This window comes from Sphaeramia orbicularis, chromosome 6, assembly GCF_902148855.1.
Source record: "Sphaeramia orbicularis chromosome 6, fSphaOr1.1, whole genome shotgun sequence".
NCBI classification, from domain to species: domain Eukaryota; kingdom Metazoa; phylum Chordata; class Actinopteri; order Kurtiformes; family Apogonidae; genus Sphaeramia; species Sphaeramia orbicularis.
The window spans coordinates 8,224,354-8,239,345 of NC_043962.1; the positions used below are offsets into that span (position 1 = coordinate 8,224,354).

Below are 14,992 nucleotides of genomic sequence, written 5' to 3' on the forward strand. Positions count from 1 at the left end.
CTGACTGGTAACTCACTTACTATTTTTAACATTCCGTTTGCTGTCAAAGTGCTTTGTAAACTACTGTTTGAAAAATCACTAAATGAATAAAGGTTTTTATTTTAATAAGGTATTTTATTTTATTTTATTTTAAGACATTTTACTGTTCAAAAATAGGCAGTTTCCATTGAATCTATGTTGGTGCATGCAGAAAATTATGCTTTATTTTTTATTTTTTTCCCAACCATCGTCAATTTTGGATTCATCATAGAATATAAGTGTGAAAACACATTGATCAAACATTAAAAGACACATATTGTGGTTTTCGTTTAAATCTGTTGTAGGTGTCATGCATGAAAGGGTTAAAGGTTTTCTTTTTTTTTTTTTTTTTTTATAATGACCTCTTCTGGACTCTGATTACTTTTCGTCCTGCTCCATCTGTTTTAATCTCATCTTATTTTACTTTTGGGTGTTCTACTGGACTTTCCACTTTAATGACCTTCTCGTCATCATCACAAACCCTTTGACTGGTTTGTCGATCGACTGCTGTTTCCAAACTCTCAGCCTTCAAACGCTTAAACGTCGCAGCTCCTCGGCTCCATTTGCACATTTCCAAGTACTTGCGTTAATCTTTAGTAATAACACTTCAGCTCTATGAACGGTGGAATTGTGTTTATCTGCAGCTCCACTACAAACCAAAGCCTCTTAATGACGCCATTCACTGAAGTCTCCGTTTCAACCCTTTGCTCTCCTTCTGTGAGCGTTCGGCACATTTGATTAGGAGATTAGAAAAAAGACCAGGACAAAAAATAAGAAAAGCAGCTTTGTGGGTGTTTCTAGGTTTGGATTGTGATGGTGACGGAGGGCAGGGTGTGTGGTCGAGGTCTTCAAGTGAAAGTGAAAAATGTTAAAAAAAAAAAAAAACACAACATGTATCATGAATAGAACTAAAATATACAAAAAATACACTAAAATGCTCCAAAAAATACAATAAAATGCACTAAAATACACAAAAATATGCTAGAATAGAATAAAATACTCAAAAAATACACTAAAATGCTCAAAAACACACTAAAATGCACTACAATATACAAAACTATGCTAGAATACACTAAAATAAACACAAAATAATGTAGATTACACTAAAGAAATACACTAAAATATACAAAAAATATGCTAGAATTCACTAAAATACACAAAAATATGCCAGAATGCACTAGAATACACAAAAAATACACTAACATGCTCAAATCATACACTAAAATAGGCTAGAATAGAATAAAGTACTCAAAAAATAAACTACAATCCACTATAATATACAAAACTGCTAGAATAGATTAAAATAAATGCAAAATAAATTTAGATTACACTAAAGAAATACACTAAAATATACTAGAATACACAAAAATACACAGAAATATGCTAGAAGAGACTAAAATACACTAAAATGCACTACAATATACAAAACTATGCTAGAATACACTAAAATACACACAAAATAATGTAGATTACACTAAAGAAATACACTAACATATACAAAAAATATGCTAGAATTCACTAAAATACACAAAAATATGCCAGAATACACTAGAATACACAAAAAATACACTAACATGCTCAAATCATACACTAAAATATGCTAGAAGAGACTAAAGTACTCAAAAAATAAACTAAAATCCACTATAATATACAAAACTATGCTAGAATAGACTAAAATACACACAAAATAAATTTAGATTACACTAAAGAAATACACTGAAATATACTTGAATACACTAAAATACACAGAAATATGCTAGAAGAGACTAAAATACACCAAAATGCTCAAAAAATAAACTAAAATGCACTACAATATACAAAACTATGCTAGAATACACTAAAATACACACAAAATAAATTTAGATTACACTGAAATATACTAAAATATAGTAGAATTCAATAGAATACACAGAAATATAGTACAATAAACTAAAATACACCAACAATACAACTCTAAAATACTAATGTAATTAAATGTAATTCTAAACTTGACGGAGGCCGGGGGGGGGGGGGGGGGGTGTCTGTTCTGATTATAATGGACTCCCATTAAAACCTGCTGAGGCGTCATGAGCTTTATATGATTTAATGATGAAGGACTGAGGACGTGGACAAAGCTCTGATATGCATCTATTATAGAGACGGCAGATTAAACGGCGGACCCACGTCAGATCCTTCCCATGACCCGGGTCTGTGTGGTCCCATCAGTCCACTTCAATTTGCACTTCACATTCTCAGTAAAATAAGCGTTTAACCCCGAGAACAGGGCGGCGTCGATTATCCCGACCTCATCAGACCCAACAATCTGAAAACCAGTCCAATCCCTCAACATCAAACACCATCAAACACCATGAAGTGAACAGAGTGGGTCCAGTGGACACCAGCACCACTACAGCCAACTCCAACCCAGGGGTGTCCAACATACGGCCCCTGGGCCAAAACCGGACGTCAAAGAGTCCAAGCCCTCCCATCAAATGAACAAATTAACAATAAGGGGAGTTCAGAGGTCTCACACAGACCTATCTGATCTACAGTAAAACACTATCGTTATATAGAAGATTGGATAGAAATTAATAAAGAAATTTCCCAGATGGAGAAACTCACATTTGCATTGAGACTAGAACAGGACAAATTTGAGGAATGCTGGAAACCATAGATGGACTTTATGAACACTAAAACGGAACAAAATGTGACACCCACTGTTGTTTAACTACGATATTACTGTTGTTTTTAGTATTATAATGTTGAGGTATTGTGATCACTTTGCTTTGTGTGTTTGCGTGTTTGTGTGTTAGCAAGATGACTCAAAAAGTTATGGATGGATTCTCATGAAATCTTCAGGAAATGTTGATACTGGCACAAGGAAGAAATGATTATGATGCTTTTCTTGTTTATTAATGTTCTTTGTTCAAAAAAAAAAAAAAAGGGATAAGAAACCAAGAGGTGAAGGCAATGGAGATATACACAGGAAAATAAATATACAGATAGATTGTTTTTGTAAAATGTTATGTGTGCATGTGAATGTAAAACATGTAAATTCTTCATTACAAAATCAAATAAAAACTTGAATAAAATTAAAAAAAAATAAAAATAAAAAAAAAAAATATATATATATATATATATATATATATATATATATATATATATATATACACACTATCATTGTAACCTATAAATAATGACTAACTGGATTTTTTCTCTTTGTTGTAAAGCAAAAAACTGCCAAAGTACTGTAAAGCTGCATAATGAAAATGTTTACATATGGGTCTGCCCATGAAACTGGGTTTATTTTTTTGGTATCTGGCACTTTTCCATCTTTTTAGACCCAATAAAAAAATAAAAATTTAGACATGTTTCCTCCCAGAATGGACTTAATGATGACCTCAGATAAATGCTAAAAAAAATCAAACTCTTGCTCTGAGCCATCCCATAATTAATGAATTTTAATAAAATATTGGGGCTAAAAATAGGACTAAAATTGGGACAGGAAAAGCTACCTAAGTGTCAGTGCGTTTTATTTTGAAAACATGTCTGTAAATGGTGTTATATAGACTATAAATAAAGACACTGTGTTAAATTTGTCGATCCTAGTGGTTTTTCTAATCCAGACATGGGTTTTTCATGAATCTCAGTTTCAGTCCAGGTTTCATGTGTAACCCATCGTGTCCACTTGCGTTACATGCGGAACCTGCCCAGTTAAACACATATAAAGCACAAGTGATTTTGCAACAGCGGTCATTTTTGTGAAACACTCTGCCTTGAATATTTACTTCGAGTCTTCTAGTCACTCTGGGTGAATAGGAATTCTACCTAAATACTCTAAGAAGGGCTGCCAGGTTTTGTTGATGCAATTTTTTTTTCTTTATGTGCAAATAAAAACAGCTGGATGCCAACACACCTACAGTTGTAGAGAAGTAGGAATAATGACTTTATATATGTTTATAAATGTATTTATACATATGTTTATATTTCAACTCTAATGAAACCCCGTACAGAAACCAGGCTTATAGACAAGGTCATATATGACTTATTATATTTGTTGATATACATTCAATACGACAGCTGCAGGATCCAGAGTAAAGAAAAGTTATGGGAAGGTTGGAAACATCTGATATAAAGGATGTTCAAGTCAACCGTTTTAGATATTTTATCAAAGAAATGTGACTTATTATGGCTTTAAGTTATTACAAAGACTGCTATTTAAAGATTACAACTTTATGTACAAGCTTTAAATATGAGCTTCTATCAACTTTCTCTTTTAAGCATCGTTTCACCTCATTTTTTCAGTAGTTTATTCAGTTTGTTGTATTTGTTCACTTATTTGTATTATAGTTGGTATTTGTACTGCTGTGTGTGCTGGTTTTTAGCCTCTGAACTCTGTGATTAAACTACAAAAAACCACTTATATATCCAAAAGTACAATGATTTGTCTTAATAAATGCTCTATTAAGGCTGAAACTGATACAACCAGCTGTGATTTTTTTCTGATTCATGTCTGAAGATCCCAGTATTCCATCTGGTTCAGTGTCATGTGAGGTTTGACCACATGAGGGTGCTGTACTCACACTAACAGAAGGTGTCCAGTTCATTCTAATGGTTTGGACTTTCACATCCTTTAGTCGTGTTCTGCTGTGTTTCGGGTTCCAAGCCCTGGATGACGTTCCTGATCCTCTGAGCGTCCGCCTGCAGAGCTTGGTTTTCAGGGTCGATGTTCAGAGCCGCCTGGTAGTCCAGTAGACCTGCAAGAACCGGACACATTTACAAACATACGACCCGTGGGCCAAAACTGGCCCCCAAGGAGTCCAGTCCCTTCCGTGGGCTGAGTTTATGACATACAATAATTACACTGAAGATATGATAAGTAACATTTCCTTCATAAAATACCTAAAACCAGTTGACTTGTGCCATTTATATGATAAATATTTCTAACATTTGACCTCAGATAAACCCAGAACCGACTGTTACTGGTGTTTATTCCTTTAATGCCGTCATATTATTTTACCGTTTAATTACTGTTTCATCAGCTGACATAAAATGAATGTAAGTCAATAAACTTAATCTGCAAAAAAAATGTAATATGACCTCAACTTTGTTAGAGTTAAAAGATAATAAATGATGTTAAAATCATATTAGTTCCGGGTCCACATTCAGACCAATATGAGCGAAAGCGGATCAGAACCAGTAAAATAATATCAGAATAATACATCAATAATGACAAATACTAATGTTTTTTTTTTTTTTTTGTGTGTAAAAAAAAAAAAAAAAAAAAAAAAAAAAAGAGTAAAATTACATGAAAATTTTTACATTTACAAACTATTCTTTCACCAAAATGGGAATAAACTGAACAAATATGAACAGACCCTTCATATAAATCAGTGTAATTGTACCAATATTTTGTCTGTTATTAAATGTTGTGTGTATTTGTAGATCCACTGTGATCACATTATATATGTTCATATTTTTCACGTTTTTTTAAAGGATAGTTTGTGGATGAAAATATTTTCATATAGTAATTTTACCGATTTTACTCTAAAACATAGAGAAAAGTTTGTATTTGTCATTATCTTATTTTACTGGTTCTGATCCACTTTTATTGGTCTGAATGTAGAACCTGAACATCTCTGCTGTGAAAACATTCCATTTTTATGTGTTTCTAGTTGTTTTTTTCTGTTTCTAGTTGTTTTCTTTTCTGTTTCTCGTCTAATAAGGTGTTCCCACCTTCAGTGTAGAGCTGCAGGTGACAGAAGGCTGTGCCTCGACGGACGTGAACTCTGACCCTGGAGGCAGCGTTGGACTGAACCGGTGGAGTCAACAGGGAAAGAGCCTGAACACACACACACACACAAACACACACAAACACACACACACACACACACACACACACACACACACAGAGTAGTAGTAGTAAAAGCGTCTTCGTAAATCCAGTGACATCATCATTCTGTCAAACTCCTCATCACATCCAACAGGAGCATCTGCAAATCCTGAACTGAACTAACTCCACTATTATTAAATGGATTAATTATCAAATCATTGTGAACAAAAATATGAACATTATCAGATGCTCTACTGGATCATATGGACACAGAAAAAAATAAAAAGAACTATTTCTTTTAATTATTAATTAAATATGACTCACGAAAGTATATTTGTTAAAGGTCTCTCACTGTGAAAAGCTGTTTTATTAAAAATGTTTTATTAAATGACTATAAAAAGGTATTTTATTTTAAGTGTTATTGGCACCAAAAAGCAAATCTGGAGGGAAACAAAAGCAAAAATTATTTTATATTTTAGGTTTTGTTCACGTTGGTCATTGTTGCTTTAATTCAGAGTTGGTGTTTTTGGAAAGTTTTATCTATTTATTTATTTACGGATATTTTTAGTCCTGTGATGAACTGGCATCAGGTTCAGGGTTAATCTCGCCTTCACCTACAGCTAACCAGGATAGGCTCCGCCCCCACAATACAGGGTGGAGTCTGTCTGAATGGATGGATTCACATCCATTTCTTCTCTGTCACCGATGTAGGTTGAAAACAGACTTTAAATCTAAACCAACAGATTTGATCTATCTCTACAGGTGTGGTTTATAGTTTCTATGCGCTTTGATCGTCCAATCAAATGCCGGCGTTATTGTACAGCTTCTACATTGCCCCCGTGTGGCCAATGTGGAATCTGATTGGTTAAATCAACAGGTTCATTCCACTTATTTTTCGCTCCAGAGGCTGAACTGTTGATTCTAAGCTCGGGGCAGATTTGTTTTACCCGGCAACACATGATGGCGAAATCTGATTGGATGAACACTCCAACATACAAATACACGACTGGAAGCAGAGAAACCAGGAGAAGAAAAACAGAATAAAGAGAATAACCTGTTGGGAATAACTGAACACATATGGGTGTAAATGTAGGTCAGTGATTCTATTAACCATTTCCAGATTTAAGCCACGGTGCTGACCTGAGAACAGTCTTCGATGGCCTTGTGGAGGTTCTTTAACTTCAGGTGACATGCTGCCCGGTTGGAGTACAGAGCTGGAATCTTCCTGTTGAGTCTGATGGCCAGGTTGTAGGCGTTCACCGCACCCAGGTAATCCCCAGTTAAAAAACAACGACTGAAAACCAACAGTTGCTTCAGTTAGATTTCATTTGAAAACACACACACGTTTGTATTAAATGTGTTCAGAAGTGATGGGACTCACTCCCCCTTCTCCTTCAACCAGTCAGGATTCCTCTCCTCGTCCTTCAGGTCCTTCAGTTCTTCCACTTCTGCATTAACTGAACGTCTGGCTTCAGCCTGTTTTCGAAGCCACTGTTGGAAAATGACAAACATTAAGTAAACTACAGTAAACATACAGAAAACTACAGTAAACTACAGTAAGCATACAGAAAATTACAGTAAACTGGAGTAACATACAGTAAACATACAGTAAACTACAGTAAGCATACAGAAAACTACAGTAAACTACAGTAAACTACAGCAAACAATAGTAAACATACAGTAAACTACAGTAAATGACAGTAAACTACAGAAAAACTACAGTAAACATACAGAAAACTACAGTAAACATACAGTAAACATACAGTAAACTACAGTAAGCATACAGAAAACTACAGTAAACTACAGTAAACTACAGCAAACAATAGTAAACATACAGAAAACTACAGTAAATGACAGTAAACTACAGAAAAACTACAGTAAACATACAGAAAACTACAGAAAACATACAGTAAACTACAGCAAACATACAATAAACTACAGTAAATGACAGTAAACTATAGCAAACATACAGTAAACATAAGGCAAACTACAGTAAACATACAGTAAACAACAGTAAACAACAGTAAACTACAGTAAATGACAGTGAACTACAGCAAACATAAGGTAAAACTACAGTAAACAACAGTAAACTACAGTAACCATACAGTAAACTACAGCTGTTTTTAGGTGGATGCTTTGTCTCTCTCTCTTCTATCCCACATAGAGACACCCTTCGGTGTGACGGCGTACCCCAGGGCTCAGTATTTGATCCTCTGCTGTTCATTGTTTACATGTTTCTCATCCTCAGTAACATCATGTGTCATAAACAAGTCCAATTCCATCACATTAAATGCAACAAAAACAACAGGAGACTCCATCTGAGAAGGTCAACAAGTCATTGAAAGACAAACTACAGAGGTGATGAAGATCTACAGAGATCTGGAATCATTACAACCAAACGTCTGCACCAAGAACAATGAGCACAACCAACACCACATCCACAACCACACACTGTACATAATTATAACTGTAACAGGTTCATTATGACCACCCGTGTATGTACCAGTGTCTATTTGATAATACCAGCAGAATCTGTGGTAACTATGCAAATGGAATCAGATACAAATGATTCTGAACAAAATCATTGTGTACGTCTGCGATGGGCGGAGTCATGTCCATTCAGGACGACTGTGGTGAACCAGTGGGAGTCAACGTTTGTTTTCCTCACCTCTTCCTCCTCTGCGACTCTGGATTCTCGAAGCGCTGTCGGGAAAACTCGTGGCGTGAACTTGACTTGAATATTTCCAGCCGCCCTCGGAGCAGGAAGATGTTTTTGTTCTGGTTTCTTTACTTCACTGACGCTTCTACGATCTAAGCAGAAAAACGGATTATTCGACCCAAAACCCAGACACATACTGTAGACTGATGAGGGACGTTCTGTTAACGGGTTTGATCCGTTACCGGGTTTGTTCTTTCCTCCATGTGATCGTTCTTTTTCTTTCCTCTGGACTCGGGCGTCTTCCTCGCCCTTCTGCTTCGTCTGCCACTCCTCCAGTTCTGCCGTGGTTTTCTTTCGTTCGGTGTCTTTTATTTTCCGAATACTGTCTCTTTCTTCGTCCTCGAGCTGAAACATAAAACCCATTTTAATCTGTAGTTTTTGGATGTTCTAAACCGTACGGTATCCGCCCATAGAAGTCCTTTAAACACCTACAGTGCATTATGTGCACACTATCGTAGTAATGACAGAATGATCTTCAGTTTGTTTTTAACTTATCTCATCAACTTGATCCATAAACAAAAATACCAAATACTCAATAACTGCCATATTTTTAACCCTTTAAATGCCATGTTTGTAATGTAAACAAACCACAGTATTGGTCCGTTAAACCCACATGATCCGTCTGCACATGCTCAGTTCCATCCAGGTAAAAACTGGATGTTTCAGGTAACGAAACACATAAAAGACATGATGGAAACTGATCATCATTTTATGTTGAATATTTGTACTTATTAATAATAAACTAAAAAAAAATTCTGTTGAGGCAAAAAACTTTTTTTCAATATTCTACATATAAATTGGATTAGTTATTGTTTTTATTTTTTCATCCTGTCATATGTCAATGATTAACACCAACAGTGGTTAATTTACTTTTTTTTGTTCTAGGTCAAATGTTAGATGTTAAAAATGTGTCAGTGTGCATTTTGTACTCACTTGGTAGAAGGGTGTTAGTGTAGGAATTTAACAGTGTTTATAATGTGTTGATTTTAGTGGATGGCTCCGAATTTAAAAAATTATGAAAAAATGAAAAACTTCTGAATTCTGACCTAAAACAAGTTGTGTGAAATAATTTGACCTTTAATAACATGAAGTGTAAAGTGTGCATATTCTGCTCACCCAGGTACCAGAGGGCTAGTCTGAGGTGGACGTCAGATTCAGGGTCAGTGTTTCTTACCTTCATCATCGACTGAAGTGTGTATTTTCGTTCTTCCTGGCGTTTCTGGGTTTTGGTTTTGGATTCAGCTGTGAGTTTTTCCTGGTTTTTCATCAGCGCCTTCATTCTGATCTGCTTCATCACTTCCTTATCGGCTGAAAAACATCAACAATTATAACGTTTATTTAATGGTTTGTCATGATCTGAATAAAATGATGGAGAACCTGATATCAGTGTTCTGATATTTCACATTAAATCTGTCATTATGTTGGTTCTATGAGCTGATATTATCTGTGTAAATACTGTGTCTGTAATTGGAAAAACTGTTCAACATGTTATCAGGGAAAACTGTGTTTATTGTTTTCAATATTATTGGTGTTTCATTAAAGGAAGTTCTTTTTCTGGTAGTTACAGTTTTGAGTGTCAATGAATAATCTAGTGATGTTTATGCAGAGACATACACGTCATATTTGATCACTTTTCAGTTTATTTTGTGTATATATTTTAATAAAAGAACATTCTGTGACCGGAAAACAAGCATACATTTGCATTTTCTTTCGATCCTTTCTATGAATTCAGTCAATATTTCAGGCACGTGGATGTAAAACTCTCTTTAACTCTTTCATAACCTTCAAAATTAACCCTTAAAGACCCAAATTTCCACTTCTAACCTAAACCATCCACTGATATAAACTGTTTAATATCTGTTGATCCACTAATCCTATCAATATATGTAAATAACTGTTGTAAAATACAGTTTGTCATCTTTTCACGGTCATCAGATAAAACCTGTTTGGACGTTCAGAGGTTAAATAATAAATAAAATGAACAAAAACCAAACAAAATATTTACAAAATAATGAATAATGTGAAAAAAAAATATGCAAAAGAATCGACTAAAATGAATTTAAAAAAGAATCAAATACGCAACAAAATGAACTAAAAACAGCCAAAGTTAACGAAATAAACGAAAACAAACGATAAAGCAACAAAATAATAAATAACATGAACAAAATAAGCGACAAATTGAACAAAATGGAATAATAATAATAAAATAGGCAACAAAATTAACAAAAAATCAATAAAAAATGAATAAAAACTTAACAAAATAACAAGTCTCATGAACAAAATGTGGTTGTAGACATTGGGCTTAGGTTCAGTTAATGATAGATTTTACTGAAAAAGTCATTTTTCCTTCAGTTTTCTCTATTTTGATTTAAAAAAAACAACAACTTTGAATTAACTCTGAGTTTTAATGAACATCTACATGATAAATGGACTCTTACTTGTGTTTATCATCAGTTGTTCCCACTGGTTGTTGGTTTTCTTGTACAAAGTAATGTTCGCAACTCCGTTTCCGATCCTTGCTGTGCTTCTGTCGTCGTCCACAGGTTGAAACAGGAAAACCTCCAACAGGAAAGGCTGGAAATGAACCTGTGGACGAAGAGAAACAAAACCACGATCCAGATACAGGACGAACATGTTCATCAAACAGACACTCACCGTCATCTACAACTGATTCACCAGTAAAACCAGTGACAGTGGATGGACACACTGGGTTTATATAAATGAATAAATAAAATGAACAAAAATGGTTTAAATAATGGACAAAATAATAAATAACATGGAAAATATGTTAAAAATTACGTAAAATAAAGCAAAAAAAGAAAAATGAAAATTGCCAAAGTAATCCATAAAATGCAAAAAACCTAACAATAAATCAATAAAATAAGTAGCAAAAATAATTTAAGCCACAAAATGAACAAAATAAGCTTGTAGACATTTGTTTTCTTTTCAGTTAATGATAGATTTGAATTAAATAGTCACTTTTTCTTCAGTTTTCTGTGTTTTTGATATAACCTTTGAATTTGAGCTTTAATGAACATCTACATGATCGGTGAATGAAATATAGAAAATACAGGATTTACACTAAAAAATTTAAAATACAGACAGTAATATTAAAGTAAATGGTGATAAATCACTTAAAAAACGTTAAATATCAAGAGAAATTAATTTGGAATTCACCATAAAAAACTGTTGTAGCTAGGTCTTTAACTGTTTTAATAAACATTTCAAGACAAAACCTTAACAGATTATCTTCAACTGACACAAACTGATACAAAATCATCATATATTTATATTTTTTTGTGTATAAATCTGTTAAACCACTTCAGCTCTGATCAAAACGACCAAAGGTTCAATCATTTTCAGGATTTTGCCCCTATTTGGATACACAATGTCACTGTTATTTATGGAAAATTAGATATTAGAATGTAATGAATTAGGCGGGGGGGTTACACTAAAAACGATGTTTCATGTTTCAGATGTTAACCTTCTACTTTAACCCTTAGTGACTCCAGGTCATTATTATGCATTTTTGGATAATAGATCAAATCCATAACAATATAATAATCAGTGACGTGCAGTCAGAGGAGGCAGGGGAGGCAGAGCCTCCCTTGTCATTCTTGAAAAGAAAAAAATACTTAACCATAAAATATAAGAAATGTTGATAGTTTTCAGTTGGTATGTCCTATAAACTCATTTTCCGTTCGAATCCAATATTATTATTATTTTTTTATTTTTATTTTTTTGTCAATTAGAATAGCAGAATTTCCGCATGCTCCGTTCAAATACAGGGAGGAGGCAGCGCTGTGCTGTGCCTCCCGCAGAACTGTCTCCTCCTCATGAACTCTGCTGAAAATATTGTGTTGCTGTCCCTCTGTATATCGCAGTTAAAATGCTTTCAAACACTCTGATTATATGCTCTATCCTTCCATAATCTGCATAACATATGGAATGTATTTCTGTAATGTGTTTAGGCTCGCAGATGAATCATAAAACCGCAGTGAAAAAGTCACTAGGGGAGGCAAACAGTACCCCTGCCTCATGAGAGATGGCGCCAGTGAGTCCACAGATTCATGCGCTTATAATCTTCTTCGTTCTTTTTTATACACTTTAATTCACCTCATCAAGAATGGAGGATTACATTTCATGTATAAATAAAGGTAAGACCATAAACTTTTTTTATTTTTAGTTTGAAATGGCTCTTTTTGAATGTTTCCTGTTGAGTTCCTGCCAGTCTACCTATGCTGACTTGATGCAGAGCCCGTATACCCAGGCCATTCCTTTTGCTCACTCTCTCTATTCCAGTTTCTCAGGCAGTGGCGATTTCTCACAGACTGCAAGGGAAGCCCGGCTTCCCCTAAAATTACGAAAATTAAATGGGTAAATATGTTCGGTTGTGTTGACGTTTCATTGACCACAAATGTGTTAGAACACGTTCATCTCACAGATGAGTTCGTTCAGAATCAGCTTTATCACAAATCAACGGACGCGATGTTGTTCACTTCTCATACATTCCCGTTGCGCTGTTTTTTCATTCGACCTCTGCTCAGTGCATTTGTCCGTAGACTGCGGGCGTCTGTGGGCTTCAGTGGGACTGAGTGGAACAGTTGTTTTCATTGCCTCAGAACTGGACAGTAATTGGATAAATGCCACGATGTTGTCCCGCCCCCGGACGCCGGACGTCTCTGGGGGTGAATGGAGCTGTGGGCGGAGCTCAGCCAGGCTGGACGCCAGAATCCCACGTGCTGATTGGAGGATCAGTCGAAAGGCTGAATCCCGTTTGATTGACAGCTATTTTCAGATCTGCTCCTTCACTGACACAGTTCAGTTTAATACCGTCGCACATTCTGCTGTGAAATCAGAGAAACCACTATGAAATTACTCGTTCATTTCTTGCACTGTAAATAAAACACTCATTGTACTTCTTTGTTTCAATTTGACATAATTTCAGCATTTTCTTGTTTCGGTTACATAATTTAATCATTTCTTGTTCGAGTTTAATATCGTTTTGTAGATAGTTAAATCAATCATCCTGTCGGCTAGGTCGGAGTGAAAGGAGCATCTGTAGTTTATAAAGGCTGAAGTCTGACACCTGCAACACAATGGGCCAAGGCAAGAGGCCTAAGCAGAGAGGACACTGGTCCAGTCCCTGGAAAAGACGTCTACTTGGTACGATAAGGTCACTGAGCATTTTCTTAAAAAGGAACGGAGGGCCGAATGTATGTTTAAATAACTTGACTTTTTTTTTTTTTTTTATGTAAGCTGACAATGAGCTTCCCCTGTCTGAAAGACGAGCAGCCGCCACTGTTCTCAGGCCACCATATATTTGTAGATCTGGCTCTGAAAGACTCAGTGCCTCCCCAGCCATGAACCCCACTGCACGTCACTGATAATAATAGACCTGTAAGAGTCATTGACATTTGATTGAAAAATGGCCAAAAAAAAGAGGAGACATTCATAAACAATAATACAGACAAAATAATAAGAAAAAAAAGTATAAAAATGACCTGAGGTGTCACTAAGGGTTCAGTAGAAGTTAAAGTTTTCAGGCCTGTATCTGAATTTACAAAAAAAAAAAAAAAACGTCATTTTTTGTGTGTATTCCCTGTCTTTTATACAATATAATGTAGATTTTGATGAGTCTAATCATATTTCATCATAATTATGTTTTGCATAAATCTCTTTAACAGTTTCAGCTCTGCTCAAAACTACCAAACATTCAATATTTTCAGGTTTTTAACCGTTTAAATGACAGTGTGAAAACATTCAGTGACAGTAAAACTTCCTTTTCCTTATAATTACAGATGAAGAGGAAAGCCCAGAGCGTCTCTGGTGTTGGATCAGTTAAATATCCTTTCATATATTTACCTTCAGGTATTCATCTGTGGATGTGACGTGCACGCGCCCGGGTTTGGCGCCTTTCAGGGGCAGGTGGATGTGGACTGTGGACTGGGTCTGGGTCCAGGTGTAGTCCGGGACCAGGACGGGCATTTTCCGCTGCTGTTTTCACCGCAAAACAACATAAAAACTGGTCAATTCTACGACGACGACGAACGCACTGCGGCTGCACGGCGTCCCGTTGCTATGGTGACCACGGAGCGGTGCTGCGTTCCGGTCCGTTGGAAATATCAGAACTGAAAAGTTGTAACAGAAGTTGATTTTTTTTTTTTTTTACTAAAGTCCTCGGATTCTATGGTCCGGGTGTAACTGCGTCGCGGCCTGGTGGGTGGGTGGGGGTCTGTTCGGTCTGAATGGAGTCCGATGATGACAGATTTTCCGTTGACTGAATAAACGACTATTTAGAGTAAAACGGTTGACTCCAGAACTATTAGACGACCTCTGTGATGATCTTTAACATCTTAAACATAGACCAGTACATTACAACGGCACATGATGAGATATAACATTAACTAAATTATCATTTTGTGAGAAAACTAATAGTTTGA

The 14,992-nt window shown here is 35.5% G+C and overlaps 1 protein-coding gene across 1 annotated transcript; it reads right to left on the reverse strand.

The window, feature by feature from the left end:
* Positions 1-4,457: 4,457 nt before the first annotated feature.
* Positions 4,458-14,537, reverse strand: dnaaf4 (dynein axonemal assembly factor 4). The gene is made up of 9 exons (XM_030136247.1): positions 14,415-14,537; positions 10,988-11,135; positions 9,724-9,857; positions 8,705-8,894; positions 8,499-8,641; positions 7,212-7,321; positions 6,971-7,124; positions 5,734-5,839; positions 4,458-4,754 (listed from the first exon to the last, which is right to left on the reverse strand). Exons 1-9 carry the CDS (start codon positions 14,535-14,537, stop codon positions 4,606-4,608), a joined length of 1,257 nt encoding a protein of 418 aa, XP_029992107.1. The 3' UTR covers positions 4,458-4,605.
* Positions 14,538-14,992: the final 455 nt, after the last annotated feature.